General features: G+C 39.6%; 1 protein-coding gene across 1 annotated transcript in view; it reads right to left on the bottom strand.

Annotated features, from left to right (window-relative positions):
• ALPK2 (alpha kinase 2) overlaps window positions 1-17,873 on the bottom strand; it is an 80,481-nt gene extending 62,608 nt beyond the window's left edge. The window contains exons 1-4 of the mRNA XM_088152832.1: window positions 17,705-17,873; window positions 11,004-11,048; window positions 10,775-10,894; window positions 4,895-6,552 (exon numbers count right to left, since the gene is read on the bottom strand). Of these exons, the coding sequence (XP_088008958.1) occupies window positions 4,895-6,220 (1,326 nt within the window). The 5' untranslated portion in view covers window positions 6,221-6,552; window positions 10,775-10,894; window positions 11,004-11,048; window positions 17,705-17,873. The remainder of the gene's footprint in view (window positions 1-4,894; window positions 6,553-10,774; window positions 10,895-11,003; window positions 11,049-17,704) is intronic.
• Between the last annotated feature and the right edge of the window lie 306 nt (window positions 17,874-18,179).

Here is an 18,179-nt window from a genome sequence, read left to right as displayed (position 1 = left end):
GTGCTGAAAGGTACCCCCCATACATATGTAAGCTGCATTCATTACCAAACCTTTGAGATGCCCTCCCCCAATACATATAAACTGCTTAAAGTGTCCTTGTAAGAAAACACTGACAGCAAGCTGAATTGACCTGAATGGTGACAGGGAGAAACATCAGTCAGGAACTGGTGGCCCAGTAGACCAAATTGTTTATACTCCCCAGCCTTATCTCAAAGGCTAGCATGCTGACCTAGTAGGAAGGGATAAAAAATAATAAGGTCACACAGATGGGTTTGAAACCTTATGAAAAAGGGCTCCCAGCTTCTCTCATCTTTATTTCCTTACATCTGAAAACCAAAGGGATAACAAGGAAACTGATGTTCATAAACCTTCACACATTTCCCTCATTTCTGTTATGTTGGAGGGCTTTAGGCAGACATCCTGTCTCCCTGAGTGTTGAGGCCGTGGAGATGTGGGAGGAGGTGACCCCCAGTCTGCATTCTGGGAAGCAGTGGAGTTCGGAAGATCGGAGGGGGGGTGCCCCCAAACTCTGACTAGCAACCAATAGGTCATCAGGAAGATAAGTTTCCCCCAATAATAAGGAGGATCCAAAACCTATGCCAATTTCAGCCAATCATTTGTTAATTGCTGTATCTCTTTGTAAGAAACAGGTATAAAATCTTCTTCTTTGGGTGTGGCCGGGGTTCTTCTCTGTCTTAAGGGGAGACCCCAGCTGACTCTATTGGCAAGCTTTCAATAAAACTTTAAAATCTCAGCTGGTACTTTTGTGTCTAATCTTCTGCCAGACTGAATCCTAATTGGGGAGAGTCAGAAACTCTCAAATTTTGCTAACAGGTCCATCAGAAACATTCCAATGCTGTGCTGTAATTTCCACTGTGTCTGCCTTTTTCCTTTGTCTTCTCTTTGAAATGTAGTGGGCCAAAGGTACATAAACTCTGGCTCTGCTTTTGCTCAGGGCTGCTCAGCAAAGCACCAAAGGTTTGCTGGAAGCCCAATATATACTGTTTATTGATTGCATGCTAATAAAATTGAAAGTGACTTGATTGCTTTAGGTGAGCCAGGTTTTGGCCATAACAGGTAAGAGTACAAGAGGAAACAGGAAGTGATGAATTACTGAAAGCTCCTTTTTTAATGCTGGAAATGTAATGAACAGATTGTATCCTTCTTCTATACGTCGCGGCAATGTTGGAAAGCTTAACCGTACTGGAAAATAAATCATTGTAGAATGGAACAAATTTTGAAAGTCCTAATCCCATTTCATCCTGAAATATTTTTATTCAACTTCACTAAACCATACATTTCTTTAAAATATTCAGAATTGGCACTGTATATGTAAGCATCTGCCAAGGATTTTATACACTTTTTTTTGGAAAAATATCTTTGATTTTCTCTATGGAAGAATAGCTAACTGGACTGTGGGAGCGTGCTTTGATGTCCGGAATAAATTCATATTTAAAAAGTAAATCTGATGTAGAATTCAGTTCTACTTGAAAGCTATTTTTAGACTACAGTTCCATACATGGATCTGTACCACATCCAAAATTTGGGTTTTAGAGTTTATAGCTTAATTTGACATATAATCTACATATTATTTACAGTATTCTATTAATGTATTGTTTACTGTCTATAGTTTTTCTCTTTTCGTCTTACTGACTCCAATTGCATTAACCAGGTATCTTTAAAGTTCCATAGGACATGTTTTGATTAGAAATTGGGTAAGAAATGTCTTATAGCATTTTAAGCTTTTAATGATGCATTATATTATATTTTAGATTTGTTATCTGCCTGTATTCTATTGCTTATATTGGGTTTTTCATTACCTGGGCTATCTATTTTGTTATATTCTTTTAAATCTGTACTTGTATTCATATTATTTTTTTCCTTTATTCTTTGAAAAGTATAATATGGAACTTGTAAAAATAAACAAACACATAAGGAGAAAAAGCGACTACTTTACAGAGAAGCCTTTCCAAACGTTAATTTCTGATCTTTTTGTGTTGCAATTTTTGTCCAGGATACTTGGGAAATTAAGTTATGAATTAATATTAAGAATATATAAATGTATACAAATCATCTACTCCTGGCAATCTAAGCAAATAGATGGTTCAGATCTGAGCATTTAATTATAGTATCCTCTTATGACATCACCAGGAATTCTGGGAGCTGGTCTTCGCCATGTGCTATGCACGTATGACAAAATGACTTGGTCCAGATCTAAAAATACCTTACGTCAAACACTAACCATTTTTAAAATAACTACAAGGGTACATCAAATTAGACAGCTATGAGAAGGGCAATTAAAATTCCATTCAATTCAAATTAAACCTTCAGTTCTCTTACATATATAACAATAAGCCTGGTCTGGGATAAAAGTAGACTCACAACATGCTTTACTCAGATGTACAACTGTTAACCACATCATGTTCAGAGGAAAGTTTTTTTTTCTTCTCTTTCATTGCAGCCAGAGGGAATGTTCACAGTGTGAATTTGCAGGTAATTCTGATAATCACAGCATCTTCTCTTGCCTCTTTGATCAGTTGTCCCTAATGTAAAAGCAACATCTGCTTTTTAAGTAAAGCACTGGAATGTTTCCTAAATATATAAAGAGCAAGAAATAAGTTTTGGATTTAGAGCAAATACTGATGTTGTTTTAGGAGCAAAGCTGGAAGGAAGGTGAAGCTGCTTGGAACAGAAAAAAAAACACACTGATCATTGTTTTTTTAAGTTGGTCTGTATGCAGCTTTACAATAAGACCGCTGGAGATTGCTTACTAAAAATCTTCAGTTGTTCTGGTCCTGGGCTTTCTGAAAACAGACGACCTCATGTGCAGGCAAACGCTCTGAACTACATCGGCAGCCGGAGAGAGCTAACAAGCTTCCATTATGGAAAGCTAAGGTACATAAAGAACTCGTATGGTTGTTTTCTCGTTCTTCTGCCTTGAAACTCTGCCCGCTGACCAATTGCATCAACACTCCACTGACACCACTGACCTTTTGGCAAGTTCAAGAAATAACACTTTGTCATTTTAGGCCTGTCACCAATATGACTCTGAACCGGTGACGTTGAATGGTTTGTATGCTTTTTACTCTCCCTCAGAGCAATGGAAATATGTTATGATTCTCAAGCATGCTGGTTTCAAAATGACTATCCAGTGACCGGGCTTTTAGGACCTGTGAGCAACTGATGTGCTTTTAAATACTGAAAAACATTTCTGTTTTTAGAAGTAGAGGGGTAATGCTGGGCATTTGATAGCTTATTTCATGTCTCTGGATGTTAACATAGGATTAAAATTATTAAAAAGCAGAAATCTGTTGTATTTCATACGCATTTAAATCTGTAGAGTCGCAGCAGGTGGCAGCATCTGGTTGACCTTATCTAGGTTCAAAAACAAAGCATGGTCCCATTGGATGGGAGACCACTAGAAACCCCGGGGATGTAGGCCATATAAAAAATAAAATAAAATAAAATAAAATAAAGGCAGGGTGATGATGATGATGGTATCGATATCCAGTGTTCTTTCAGATCAGCTTTCCTTGTACAATCACCACACCTCAAGGTCTACGCAAGGTCCAAATGTCAAAAATTTCCAGACTGATGATTATTTCTTGGCAGTCTTAATTCTCTTGTTCTCACTCTTCTCCCCCTCCCTTTTTCAAATAAAGGAATAGCAAGGAATGTAGAAAGTAAAATTTGTTAAGCTGAACTAGGCTTCGCGCTTTGGCTGGCCCAAATGTGACTCAGGGAAAGGAAAACTGATGGAGGAATATGTGGCACCAGATGGAAAGAGAAGATGGTAGCTGCCATGTTGACAGTATCTGTGCTAAAATTCCCCACCACTACTCCCCACCCACCTCCGGTTATAGGTAGTCCCCAATTTAAGAACACGTTCTGTTCCCAAGATCTGTCCTTAAGTCAATTTGTATATAATCCGGAACAGTATTATTGTATAATACCGTATAAGTGGTACTGCGTATTTAACTCAAACCATTATGTATTTAACTTGAACCATTGTGTATTTAACTCAAATTTTGCTACAATAGGCTCCGTTCTTAACTACAGGTTATCTGTAACCTGAGTGTTCTTAACCCTGGAACTACCTGTACTGTCTAGTTCCTCTTCCCCAATCTCCCTGTTCTGTACGATTTCTCTTTCGTTTTCCTTCTCTCTGCATTTAAAAAATAGTGTGAATGAGGTTGAAGAGGATATATTTATTGCTGAGCTTGCAAAAATGTGCAATGGGATTGCAGAAAATACTTGCTGGACCCAGCTCCTATTCAGTTATTTCTTTCATTGTTAAAATGCAATAACACCTTTCTGTCCACACCACAGATACATGGCAAAACTGTACTAAGATAGAGCAGTACCCTAGGAGCTCCATGTAAGTCATTCAGGGCTGTTTAAAGAAACAACAAGACTTAGGCATGAGAAATCGCAGCTCTGAGGAATCAACATTCTTGAGAAAGAAGTAGAATATGTCATTCAGATAATTCCAGAATTGCAAACAACCTCTATTCCTAAACTCTTCCTAATTCCAAAGCAGTAAGGAACTTGCTCAGTCCACAGTTTAGAAACTCTGGCTGATAGGAGAAAGCCACTGCTTCAATAAGGCACATAAGACAGATTTAATATCAGATTTCTCTTTCCAGCTGTCTACTGGTCCCATCAATGCGACTTGCTATTATCAGGACCTTCCCCGCCCGCCCTCTTTCTATAATTAGGACAGCTATGGTTTATCTGGGCCATTTTTCAAAACCAGATTTCCTCAACAGCAGTAGCTGTCAATCAGCAGCTTGAATGGTTCACATTCTTTCAAGACATGTTGGAATCAAGTACATTAAAGTGACTGGAGTTGCATCTTTCCAAAGATATGTTACAGAAATAAACATTTCCTTACCTTCAGTGTAGCATTTTCATCTGGTGTTTGACTTCCCTCTGATAGGCCAATAATCCATTTGCCTGCCAACAGATCACTTTGGTCACATCTTTGACCATGAAATAAAGCATCCTGGCTCGCAACATTGGTTAACCCCAAGGTTGGCTTTCCTTGTCTGTGAAGCGATGCAGCTGAACCCAGATGATTTATTTCCTTCTGAATTGTATGAAGTTTGGAGATGTGAGGCAGTGTAGGAGGTACCATTTTCAAGGGATCTTCTGAAGCGTGGGGCAGACTGGCCTTCCCTCCCATCATTTTCTTTCCCACCTGCATTGTCCGTTGAGACTTTTTGGTTTCCCTTGAGAAATTTCTGTCTGCTATATCTTGTTTGCCTGCTGTTGCTGAAGAAACATCTAAGTCGCTAGAAGATGATTTCATTGCTGAAGTTCCATTTTCTATGCCTTGTGATCTGACAGCGGAAACATCACCACTTGAGTAATTGTTGCTACGGTTTTCTTCTTCTGTTCTGGAGTAATTCGTTTTGATCGCCGGTTGTTTCTGCTTCTCTTTGTTTTTCATACCGGGAGTTTCACTTTGCTGTTGCCCAACAGCAAGAGTCATTCCTGTTTGCAAGGTTGATGGTCTGTATGCCGTCAAGTCACTCCTGACAGTTACTTCTTTGGATTTTGACTGATGACTACTGAAGCCAATGGTGGTATCCAAAGGCATAGTGTTATCTGATACGCGAAACAGGCAAGGCATTTCACTGAGGAAGTAAGCACACCCATCACAATCGCTACTCGGAATTAACTCATCCCCCTCGTCATCACTTTCCAACAGAAACTTCAACTTTGCTTCCCAGTCCTGATACATCTCCTCGGTCATCACATCAGAACATTCAATATCTTCAAGGAAATCATCCTGAAAACCCTCAATGACTTCAGTAAAGTTTCCACCCAGGTGAGTCTCAGTGTTATTACCCACAGTTAAAGAAGAATTATCTGAGAAGCAGAACTTATTTTCTAGAGGAACACTTGTGTGAATCTCAGACAGTGTGTCCTTTTTCAAAACTTTGCTGAGGCAAACTTTTTCACATGTCTTGGCATATTCTGTTGTTTGACAAGCAGCTAAGACTTTAGCATTAAAGCAACAGCTGCCTGTGCAATCAGAAATTTGACTTGCTAGCATGGAATCTACTTGCGAGCTGTCAAATCCATCTACCTTGCCTTTAACAGAGTTCCAAGACCCTTCAGCACCATCATAAATAAAGAGACCAGAGTTGCTTTGGGTTGTGCTCAAAATGAAACTGTCATTTCTCTTTAGAGTGGATACATTGTTAGTTTCCATATTTTCCTTAAAACAGCGTTTTTGTAATGATTTTCTACTGTAGGGAAAGTGTCACGAGTTCTGCATTTGACAGAAGACTGTTGTTCCTATGGTTTTCTTTGTCCATTGGATTCTGGTTCTAGTGAATGTAATCAGAAGAAACATTCATGGGTTAACCAGGAAGGGTTTTTTTTCTGTTAAAGCCTTTTTACTCTTTGCAACTTCATTTCAGTTTTCTATATTATCACTATCACCAAGCTAGATTTGATATTCTTCAGATTCTCTTGAAGTCAGTTTAAGAAAGTTGAAGGACAGTTGTCCTAGCCAGACACACCAGCCTGATGCTTGCACACCTGTGGATTTTAAAACACATAGAACATTAAATATTAATTTCTATTTATTAGATTTGTAGGCCATCCAACTCCATCCATATAATACTAATATCAAACACTTAATTTAAATTCATTTAACCTAGGCATATTTTAATGTACAACTGGAGCGTTCTAAATTAGAAGCATCTTTGACTATCAAATGATTAAAGTTTGATCATTTACTATAACACCATACTCTGAGATCTAGGATCAGATATATGACATAAATCTAATCCCAAAGGATGAGGAAAGAAACAAGTAAGAAAGATGTTCTTTAGAGCAGAGATGACTTAAGGGTTACCTGCAGCCACTGAAGTGATTCCATGTGATTATTGTAAGAGTATAAGACCAGACCTGCTGGATCAGCCCAAAGGCCATGTTAGTCCAGTATTTTGCTTCACACAGCAGCTGACCAGACACCTCTGGACAGCTCACAAGCAGGAGACAGAGAGATGCCCCTCTGCTGCCATTGTTGTCCTGCAACTGAGATCTTAAGGCCAGCTGTCTCCAAAACAAGACTAACATTGGGTCTTCAAGACCAATAGTCTTTGGTGGACCTGTCCTCTATGAATTTATCCAATCTCCTTTCAAAGGCATCCAAGTAAGAAGCCATCACCATGTCTTGTGGGGATCAATTCCAGAGGTCAGTCATGCACTGTACTGTATGAAGATGCGCTTGCTTGTTTAAGCCAAATAGCACCTTGGACCACCAGTAGCTAGCAATTTAGATGATTCCGTCAGAGGCAAAGGAACCAACAGGCTAAGCTGCTCTCAGCACCTCACCTCTTTGGCAATGCTGCCAAATCAAGCTTGGCGTAGTCCTCTATGCTGCTTGCTTCCTTGCTGTTGTGACATTCCACCATCTCTCTCACCTGCCTTTTTTGGTGCACCTCTTCCCCTTCAATTCTTACCACGCCTCCTTGTTAGAACTACTACCACAATCACCTAGCATAGGGGTCTGTGTTTTTTCTGCTCATTGTGTTTGTGGTATAGGAAGCAAAGAAAAGAAGCGCAGTGATTGGACCAGGCAGGAAAGGCAATGAGTCCCCTCACCTCCATGCCAAATTGTCGATCAGTGACCAGAAAAAATTGCAATATTGAGGGGGAAAAAATATTTTTTGGATTTTTTTTTAAACCCCACCTTGATTATTTTTATAAATAGCTCAAGGTGGTGAACATACCTAATACTCCTTCCTTCTCCTACTTTCCCCAAAAAAACAACCCTGTGAGGTGGGTTGGGCTGAGAGAGAGTGACTGGCCCAAAGTCACCCAGACAGCTTTCAAGCCTAAGGCAGGATTAGAACTCCCAGTCTCCTGTTTTCCAGCCTGGTGCCTTAACTGCTAGACCAAACTGGCTCTCATAAAGAGCATTAAAAGGAACACCCGTTCACTCCCTTCAACCCTGTATTGCTTTCTTTTCCAATATCTTGCTTTCTTCCTATTGCCTAAAAATGGTAAAATGAATAAATCTGGACATTAACCAATTAACATTTAGCAATCGTATAGGGAACAGGTAAAATAAGATTGATTTCCATCCCATTGCTTAACAGTGCCACTTGCTTATAATTATTCATTTCTTTATTATTTCCCACCTTCTGTGTACATGGAAGGTTTCTCTAAGTTTATCCCTACAACAACTACTCTCTGAAGGAGCTTGACTTGAGAGAGTGGCTGGCCCAAAATCACCTAGTGAGCCATGGTTGAAGAAGGATTTGAACCTGGGTAGAATTATGTACTAATAATGAACATGTTGTTGCTAAGATGTACACTTCTTTTTGAAGTTAGAAACAGAAGATGAACAAGCCAAGGAATGCATGCTAAAATGGGCTAAAAACTTTGGGTATAATATACCAATGGAACAATGGGAAAATATAGGGATGAAAGGATTTAAATTTACATTGTGTTATAATCTTAAAGAGAACTTCATAAAATGATGTATTGCTGGTACTTGTCACCAGAAAAATTATCTAAAATGTATAAAGGGGCTTTGAATGCATGTTGGAAATGTGACCAAGAGAGAACTTTTTATCATGTTTGCTGGACTTGTAAAAAAGCTAAAAAAAATTGGAATCAGATACATATCTTAATTCAGAAGATTTTAAAGATTAACATACAATCAAAACCAGAGAGTTTTCTTTTGGGATTGAGGGACAAACAGCTGGAAAAAAATCATGGAACTTTGTTTCTATATATGGTAACAGGAGCAAGGCTTTTATATGCACACAGGTGGAAAAACGTGACATCACCTACAATGGAAGAATGGATGGTGAAGTTGATGGAGATGGCTGAGATGGTGAAATTGACGGCTTTGATTAGAGAAAAGACACTGAGTAATTTTAATGCTAATTGGAAGCCTTTTTTGGACTTTTTGCATGAAACAAAAAAATGAAATTTTGATATATGGATTTGATGATTAGAAATAATACTTGATAACAGAAAAAATGAAAGTTACACTGTAAACTTAGAGTAAGATTTTAGTGTAAATTGATACTTATATCTGTTGTGAGGAAAGTTAGAAGTCATTCTTTTTTGTACTTTTTTCTTTCCTTTTGAACTTTTGACTTTGTTCTTTCTTTTCTTTCTCATTCTTTATCTTCTATATTAGTTTTTGTTCATTTTTATTGTTCTTATCTTAAACCTAATAAAGTTATTTCAAAAGAAAAAGAAAAAGAGGGACTTGAACCTGGGTCTCTCTGGTTTGACTCTGACACACCATAATGCAGCATTGCTTCTTCTGCAAGTAATTGTTGGAGATAGAAAGACTCTTTGCTTAGAACAGTGTTTCTCAAACTTTCTGCAACTGTGGACTAATACGTAAGCTTATGGAAATTATGGGGACCACACAAATTAAGCAAAGACTTCTGCTATATGCTTTCAACCTTCTCAGTCCCTCCATACTTAAAGAGGCTCTTAAAACGCCCATCATACAAAATTAAATATTAATTTCCATCTGAATTATTCTATTTATTCCATGCTAGAATAACAATAACTCATACCACTAACTTGCTATCAAGAATGTTCTTCAAGAGACATCTCTGAGTCCTAAGGAATTAGGGGCAAGCAGGTCTCCAGCCCAACAAACTCCCATCTTTAGATATTCATCACTGTATTTCCTATTCACACTTTTCTTTCCGAGTTGCTTGTGTGAAATCACAGTTCCACTTAGCACAGCATATGTGGATTCCCAGTTAGTAACTGGCCTTGAGACCTGTTCGCTATTGTCAGGGTTTTTTTTAAATTTTTAGTACTCATGCTTGAATTATTACTTGGATGCTTCAGTGAATCAGTTTTCAGCCACTGATCCATATTTGCATACTACTTCTTGGGGTTGAATACAGGAAGGCCTAACTGGACCAGTTGGTAACTCCATAAACTACCAGTGGAAACAAACAAGTTGTTTTTAGTTTTGTACCAGGCAAGTAATGTGATAAGCAGTTCTTAAAACTGTTCACCAACCACACAAAAACTTTAAAAATTTCTCTTCTATACTCTTCTTGCAGGAGGATTTTTTTTTTACACTCATGCTGCTTTTTAAAGTCTTACATGCATACAGACATTTGTTGGTTTCCTGAAACAAGAGCAGAAAGAAAAATGTATGGAGAAAATAACACAAGTTAAGAAAATTTCTCTTATAAACTGCTCTTCAGCTTCATTCACACTAGTTGTTCAATGTAGTTTCCCAATTCTGGACAAGTTAGACATACTTCATTGAGACAATCTTGTCCCACAGATTTTAATGGGACTTAAGCATACTTACTTGTGTACTTTTGTTGGCACACAGGTTTGTTAATCTAACCCTTTACTTGTAATTGCTATCAATCACAAGTGGAGGCTAAATTCTATGAAAAATGGGTAAAGGAACTGGCTGTATTTAGCCTAAAGAAGAAAAGGTTAAGGGGAGACATGTTAACCATCTTCAGATAACTGCATGGCTATCACAGGGAAGAAAGTATGGATTTATTCTCCATAGCTCCTGAGGTAGAACAACAGGTGGAAGTTTTACTAAGGGAGGTCCACGGTCTAGAAGACTTCCAAGGTTTCTTCCAACCCTATGATCTAGTGAGGATTACTTCAGAATAAACCTCCATAGGATCATACCATCAATGATCTCTCTGCTGCTTTGTAGGCAGGATTCCAGTTTTAGATTTTTAGAAATGCTCCAAAAATCAAGAAAGTAGCCATAAGGTATATTACACCATCTTACCTAAACAGATTAGGTCATAAAATCTGATAATCTTCCTGTATATACACATGGAAATATCTTCCTGGCTTTTACTGATCACTTGCTCATTCTTAAATTAAGTGGTTTCAGGTTTCAGGTTGCCTGGAAACATACAAAAGAGAAAAAATGCTTTTCCTTATTCACAGGGAAATATTTTTAAATGCTAGCTTCTCCCTTGAGCAATAGCACAATTTAATTCAAATTTTATTACCTAAGAATATCAGGGAATGGATTTTATATTCAGGCTGTCTTGAGGCTGGAAACAAAGAACAGAAAATGGTCAGAGCAGTTGTAGATCTACACATTTAATGGAGAATAAATCTGGTACATTCAATATACATTTGGAAAATCACCATCAATCCATAGATGCAGGGAAATTCACAAGTTATGCTGACCTGTGTTCAGTGGTAAGTATACTAAGAGTCATATTCACAGTGTGTTATGCAAGCAATGTGACAATTATAGAGAGTAATGAAGATTATATTGATGAAGATATGCAGAAACTACATGTAGCCCTTGTTTAGCAACTGCAATTGGGACCATCAGCTCTGTCGTTAAGTGAAACAGTCACTAAGTGGGAAATCACATGACCGTGACTGTGCTTTCCCTTTTCCCCACTCCCCTGCCCTTTGGAATGCTCATCCCGGCACTGAGATAATTAGCAAGAAAGGAATTAATGTTTGTATTTACATTCATTGGAGAGGAAGAGATTACCTGAGAGTAAGCAGGCACACAATGGGGAATACACATCAAAAGAAATCTGGTGGCACTTGGGAGCCACGAGCGTGCAACACAAACAGCTGGCGTATTCCCCATTGTGTGCCTGCTTACTTTCTTATAATCCTTTCCTCTCCACTCTCTCCACTCTGCGGAGGGCGGATGGGGGGGGGGGGAGACCAAACAAGCAATTTCTGTGGGCAATCTCTCCTGTGCCTGACCTGTTCCCCCCCCCCCGCCCCGCAGAGCAGAAGAAGACCTTGCCAGCTATCTCAGAAGAGAGCATGACATTTCCACCTTCTAACACAGACACAGAAGACGTAATGATTAAACGAGGAGCACAGAGAGATGAGTCTGACTCTGTCATAATCATATATCACAGAAATCTGAAAGACCATGAAACTTTTTTGCTGTCTCTTGTTAGCCAGGAAATAAAACGACAGTGGGAAACAACATAGGCTTATCTAAAATCTTGATGGAGTGGTTGCATCTGCCTAGACTATCCTGCAAGTAGCATAGGACCAATAATTCACCAGCTATTTATATTATTAATTTCCATATCTCACTTGGGACAAGCACAAACAGTAGTATAAATAGGTTTGTCGCACAGCTTAACCTTCAGTCAATCAATCAATCAATCAAGCATCTCTGCACACAGTTCTAAGCTAAACTATTTCACCGCCTGTTGCACAGAGACATCATTTGTTTGGCCACAGATAGTCCTGAATTAACTTTGAAGGCAGGTATTATTAAACTCATAATAACTATCCCTTAAAAGTTGGACATTTAATAGGTATAGTTTAAACCCAGCAGAGCTTCCGTCACAGTGGCACGGCCACCATTTTGACATTTTAGGCCATGCCCTGCAGACCCACTCAAGAATATAATGCTTTGTAAACAGGAAGATAAAAACCACAGCATTGTTCCTAGAAAGAAGGATATTAACGTGTCAGTCCTAAATCTACCTCCATGAGAATAAGTCCCATTGAGCAAAATCATTAAAGGTAGTTGTATCTTTTTCTAACCTCGTGTGGCTACATTAGAAGCTGCTCCTGACTCCACATGAGCGGTTTCCAATTTTGCAGGGTGATCCTACCATCTAAAGCAGTGTTTCTCAAACTTGGCAACCTTAAGATGTGTGGACTTCAACTCCAGAATTTCCCAGCCAGCATGGTGGCTGGGGAATTCTGAGAGTTGAAGTCCACATTTCTTAAAGTTGCCAAGTTTGAGAAACACTGATCTAAAGCCTATCTACTGATGTCCTCTGCCAGAAGGACTATTTTCCTTGTGAATACCGAGCTGACTGCTATAGGTACAATGTAGGAAGAGGTAGCACATGCACACAGGGGCAGTTTTGCTACTGGGACATTAATATGGAGTTCTTTGTGTATAATCTTCTGCAATCATATGTAGAGAGGATTATGCTCACTTAGTTTTTCCATATAGCTTTTTGTGTAGAGAAACCTTGCCGCAAGTGTTACATGGAATGTCATCCAAGAAACAGATAGCATTTCAACAAGTAGATAAAGCAGCTACTATTTGTGCTCATGTGCTGATCTGAATATTTTGTTGAAAAGAACTATAGCAAACTATATCGTGCAAGGATAAATAATAATTATTACGCAAACTATATTGGCAAGGAGAACCCCATTACTTTTCAATCCACATCTTTTGTTTACTACATTTGCTTCACAGTTCTCTTCTTAGATATGAACAAATGGGTAAATTAAGTGCATACATGTAATTATTCCACTTTGAATGAAGCAGCTTTTGTATCTGATTGCTAAAGTGTTTCCTTCCCTTTCTTCCTCTGCAGCACAGAAAACACAATCAAAACATCTGCTTGCCTAAATTGCAAGTATTTTCCTTTGAAGAGGCATTTGAGTTGTTATTGATGCTTTCTGCATTCTTATAAGTATGTTTGCAAAGTTAAGGCTTCCATAAATGTTTCCCCAATGTTACTTGTTGAGCATATTGAGCATACTCTACTGACATGGTTTTCTACTGCTGGGGAATAAGTTGTTCCAGTAGAAGAGAATGTTTGTAGCTCAGAGTTGAACTGTGGAGTTCTTGGTGTTTCGTGAGCTTGGTCGCTTGTCCACAGCCATTTCATTACCCAACTAGGTAACATCATCAGTGGAGGTGTGTGATTGTGGGGTTTGCTGCCTGTTTATACATAGTAACTTGCCTGCCATCTTGGTAGTTTCCTCCTTGGTGGTTCCTTGATTATTGTTTTCTGCCTGATTGTTCATCTGGTGTTAATTCCGGCTTATCTGACTGTTGGCTGCTGGAGGGGATGTGTTGTAGTCTTTCTGTTTCCTTCCTAGGTTTTTTATTTGAATGGTGTGTAAAGGTGGTTTATCTCTATGCTACCTAGTTGGGCAATGGAACATCTGCAAACAACCAAGCTTAGAGAGCTTCAAGAACTCCACGGAGTAACTTGTACTAGACATCATCTATTTTTGGCCATTACAAAATACTCAAGGGTACCTGACAACTGAGATCATTCTGCACGATTCACTCTTCAAGATTACTCTGGGCTTAAAACGCTCCCTTTCAGCTGCTCTATAGCATCTTTATAAGAAAGTAAGAAACACAGCAAAGTCCTCCTTGTTTCTAACAGTATGCAAATTAATGTTTCCCGCTGGCTGGATTTCATTAAGGCTTTTTGCTGCAACTTGCCTATCTATTAGTCTTTTGCATTAAGCTTATTGTACCATCACATACAAGTCACGTTAACAGGAAAAACCTTCCCTTCATAGAACAAACGGCTAAAGCAATTTGGGATTTTATGTTTAGAAAAAAGAAGACCTATAATAAAGGTTTTAGGCAATTCCTGGGTTCAGGCATTATCTAAACCATAATGGGATTGGTTTGGACTCACTATGCTGGGTTAATCCAATTATAGTGATTGGCCCCCAATGGGAACTGTGGTTGGTTCATATAACATACTTAATCAGGTCACTTTAAGACCAAGCATATACATTTTTAGGATATATTATGCCTGGTTCATTTTAACCTGGGATAGTATTGTTTTTTTCATGTCTTTAACTTGGGATGTTGTACAGATCCAGCCTGTTTGGTGTTCAGTGCTATGAGAACCCAGATAATGGGTGAATTAAAAGTAATAAAGTTGCAAATTCATCCTGTAGATAGTTCCATATAGTGACTTATACCATGTTCAGACTCACCCAGCCATCTATCCTTATTGCTATTATTTTGGCACAGCAATGGTTGGATGATTCTAGAAGATGCTCCAATTTGCTACTGGGGAAATTTTATTTATTTTCTATTTATTTATCATATTTATACAGCTGCCCATCTCATACAAAGTGACTCTGACCTATGTATGCCTGTGTGAAGGCATTCTGATTCCTTTTTCCAGTTTTAAAGTCTTAACTGTCCTGTCTTAGACCTGTTTCTTCAGAAGACCATGAGAAGAAACATATTTGACCACACCAAAGGGTTAGGCAGCAACATGTGGCACAGAATGGCCAATTAGATACCCATGCAAAGGTCAAAAGTATGCTTCCTCCCCATTCATTATCTCCAACAATTGGTACTGATGAACTTGTCACTTCTAATATTGGTGGTAATGTAACTAATAGCTATTAATAGTCTTAATCTCTATAAATCTGTCTGATCTCCTTTTAAAGCTATGAAAATTGGTGGTTATCACTATTTATTTATTCGGATAATTTATATGGCTGCCTATTTCATAGAAGTGACTCTATGAGAGAGCCAGCTACAGAAGAGGCATGACTCCTGGATCCAACAAGATGACATTGTTTAATGGAAGGGACCTGGAGCATGACCTCTCTGCTAGATCTGGTGGGGAAGCAGAAACAATGAGAGAAAGACAGTCCCACAAGTAGCCAGGCCCTGTGCCAGGCCCTGTGACAACCAGCACCTTGGATTGTGCCTGGAAGCCTACTGGGTGCCAGTGCAGCTCACAGAGCAGCGGTGTTATATCGGCATGGTGAGAGATGCCAAAAACAGCCCATGATGCTGCATTTTGGACCAGCTGCAGCTTCCAAATGCTCTGCAAAGGTAATCCAAACGGGAAGTGACTAAGGCGTCACTCTGAGCAAGCCCTCCCGGTCCAGAATCACGCACAGTTGGTGCACAAACTGAACCTGTACAAAGGCCCTCCTAGCCACGCCTACCACCTGCTCTTTGAGTAGGAGCCATGAGTCCAGAAGGACCCCCACATTGCTCACTGACTCTGACTGGGGAAGTAACTCCCAGGCAGAGTTAAAGATGGAAAATCTCTGGACCTGGGGGACTTTAAAACCCACAGCCACTCAGTCTTGATACTGCACCCTATACTGGAAGATGAACTCCTCAGCAGTTTTACATAGATGTTAAAAAGGAGTGAAGAGAGGGTAGAGTCCTGAGGCACCCACAAATCAGGGGCCTCGGGCTCAACCTCTCACCCCCTACCAATAATGACTGGAATTAGCCTCAAAGAAAGAAGAACCACTGTAACACAGTGCCTTCCACTCCCAATCCCCTAAGCTAACCAGAAATATATTACAATCTCAGAGATCAAGGAGAACCAGAATGGATGCATTACTCCCATCCCAAGCCCACCAGATACAAGTGTGATCGATGCCATCTCAGTAATATAACTGACATGAATCCTGACTGAACAAGGTCTACATTCTGTAATCTGTAGGCCAATTGCCTTCTCAACAGCCTTCCGTAAAAAGGGAACATTGGAGTCTGGACAATTGTCTAGATCTCTTGGGTCTAGTAATGATCTCTTACGGAATAAATGGACAACTGCCTCCTTCATGATAGATGGAACTTCCCTCTCCTGCAAAGAAGCATCAACACCACCTGATTAAGATCTATTGGGAGTGACAGACCCAACCACCTGTCACCTCCCAGGGCCCAACCACCTGCCACTCCCAATAGACCTTAATATAGACCAACCAGAAGGGACAAGGATCTAAAACACAGGTGGCTAAATTCCCAGCACTGAGGACTCTGTCCTCTTCATCAGGGCCAACAGGCTCAAACTCTTTCCAGATAACTCACCACACTGTACTTTAGGCAACTCCAAAGAATCTGTATAGCCAGATTCCAGCCCCAAGCAAATCCAAGTAACTTTATCCAACAGATGCCTAGAATAGTTCTCACTGTGGCCCTGTAGGTCCCACATGTCGTCCTTACCCAGATGGAACCAGGTTACCCTGAACAGGGCTATGTGATGGCACTTTGCAGATGCAATAATGGTAGAGAAATAGCTCCATCTCTACAGACTACAGGCTAACTATGTCAAAGTAGGAGGGAAGAGAAGGGATGAACAGCTTTAGAGGGCTAGACTTTGATCACATGATCATGAATGCCATCATGACCTTTCTGACTGCCACAGTCCAGGCAATCCTGAGGACCAGTCACAAGGCATGGCCAAAAGGCAAGCTAATGAGGATGTTCTCTACTACCCTATGATGTATTTTAGAAACCAGATTTACCTTTTGCCCTTTTTCTGGGCAAGTAAGCTCTCCATTTTGTGTGTGTGGAGGGGAGTCCTAAATAGGACTAGAGACTTTCTTGTGAATCACGCTAGAGGTCAGCATATTATTTTACAGCACTTAATTTGAAACCTTCCTATTAATTTTTAATGATTTTTTTAAAAAAAATTAAAACTCAGATGAAGTAGGGAGACTGGTGGACACAAAGGGAGGAATATGTGGGCACCACATTACCTACTTCTAGTATAAAATGTAGCTAGGCTCAAAGCTAAATCAGACTCATATGATGTGGAATTTAAACAGATACAGGAAAGATTCAAAAACGCATGAGGAGCCAATGGTGAAGCTGATGAACATCCTGCAATTCAAATAAGCACATCAGCATGCGAGCAATTTTTAAAGCAAGGCTGTTTTCTGCCCTTCTTTAAAAATGCACGTACTGTTACCAGAAGAACATCAATTTCATTGCTTAGAGAATGACTAACACCCTGCTTAAAGGTGGGGAGGGGGAAATAATTGTAACCAAGAACTGGATCTGATGTAAAAAGACAGAAGGGCTGTAGTAATACAGGTGGTGCAGAGGAAGCAGGTCCTCTATGACTTCTGGAACCTGGGAAACCCAAAGAGAAGAGCATTGAAACCAGGCATAGTGGTTGGGCTTTGCACCACCTGTTATTTTAATCAAGGTCTGGCAGCTGCACCCAATCATTCAAACCTTCTTTATGTGCTCATTCATGCTGGTGGGGGTTGGTTTGTGTATGTTCCTTATCTTCTCAGTCTGGTGTGCTTGAAAGAAAGAAGGGCTGAGAAAAAGCAATTGGCCTTTTCTGCCTCAAACGCTCTTGCACAGCAATTCATAAGGACACACTGTGTTTTTCATTGTTCTTCGAATGTGCTCTGAACATGGCTCAGTCATTCTTTTAGCAGCCTGCAAAATAAGTTAAAATGATATGAGTGTACACACACATTCCTATGACAGATGTTTCTGTAATATTATCTCTAATGTGTGAAGATGACAGCTTCACCAAGGCCATCTAGTGGATGGATTCACAGATCACACACAGCTATTATGGTTTGTAAATCATGACCTGTGGCTTAGTGTGATGTGTGAATTCAGTCAACCATGGCTTATTCAACCAACATGATTAAGTAAAGCATGGCTTATCGTGATGATGCACTAGCCCAGTCCA

Source organism: Python bivittatus, unplaced genomic scaffold (assembly GCF_059951505.1).
Source record: "Python bivittatus isolate LINGU-HERP-01145 unplaced genomic scaffold, Pbiv_v1 ctg000570_np1212, whole genome shotgun sequence".
NCBI classification, from domain to species: domain Eukaryota; kingdom Metazoa; phylum Chordata; class Lepidosauria; order Squamata; family Pythonidae; genus Python; species Python bivittatus.
Note: the sequence above shows the minus strand (reverse complement) of the source record. Positions and strands in the feature narration are given on the sequence as shown.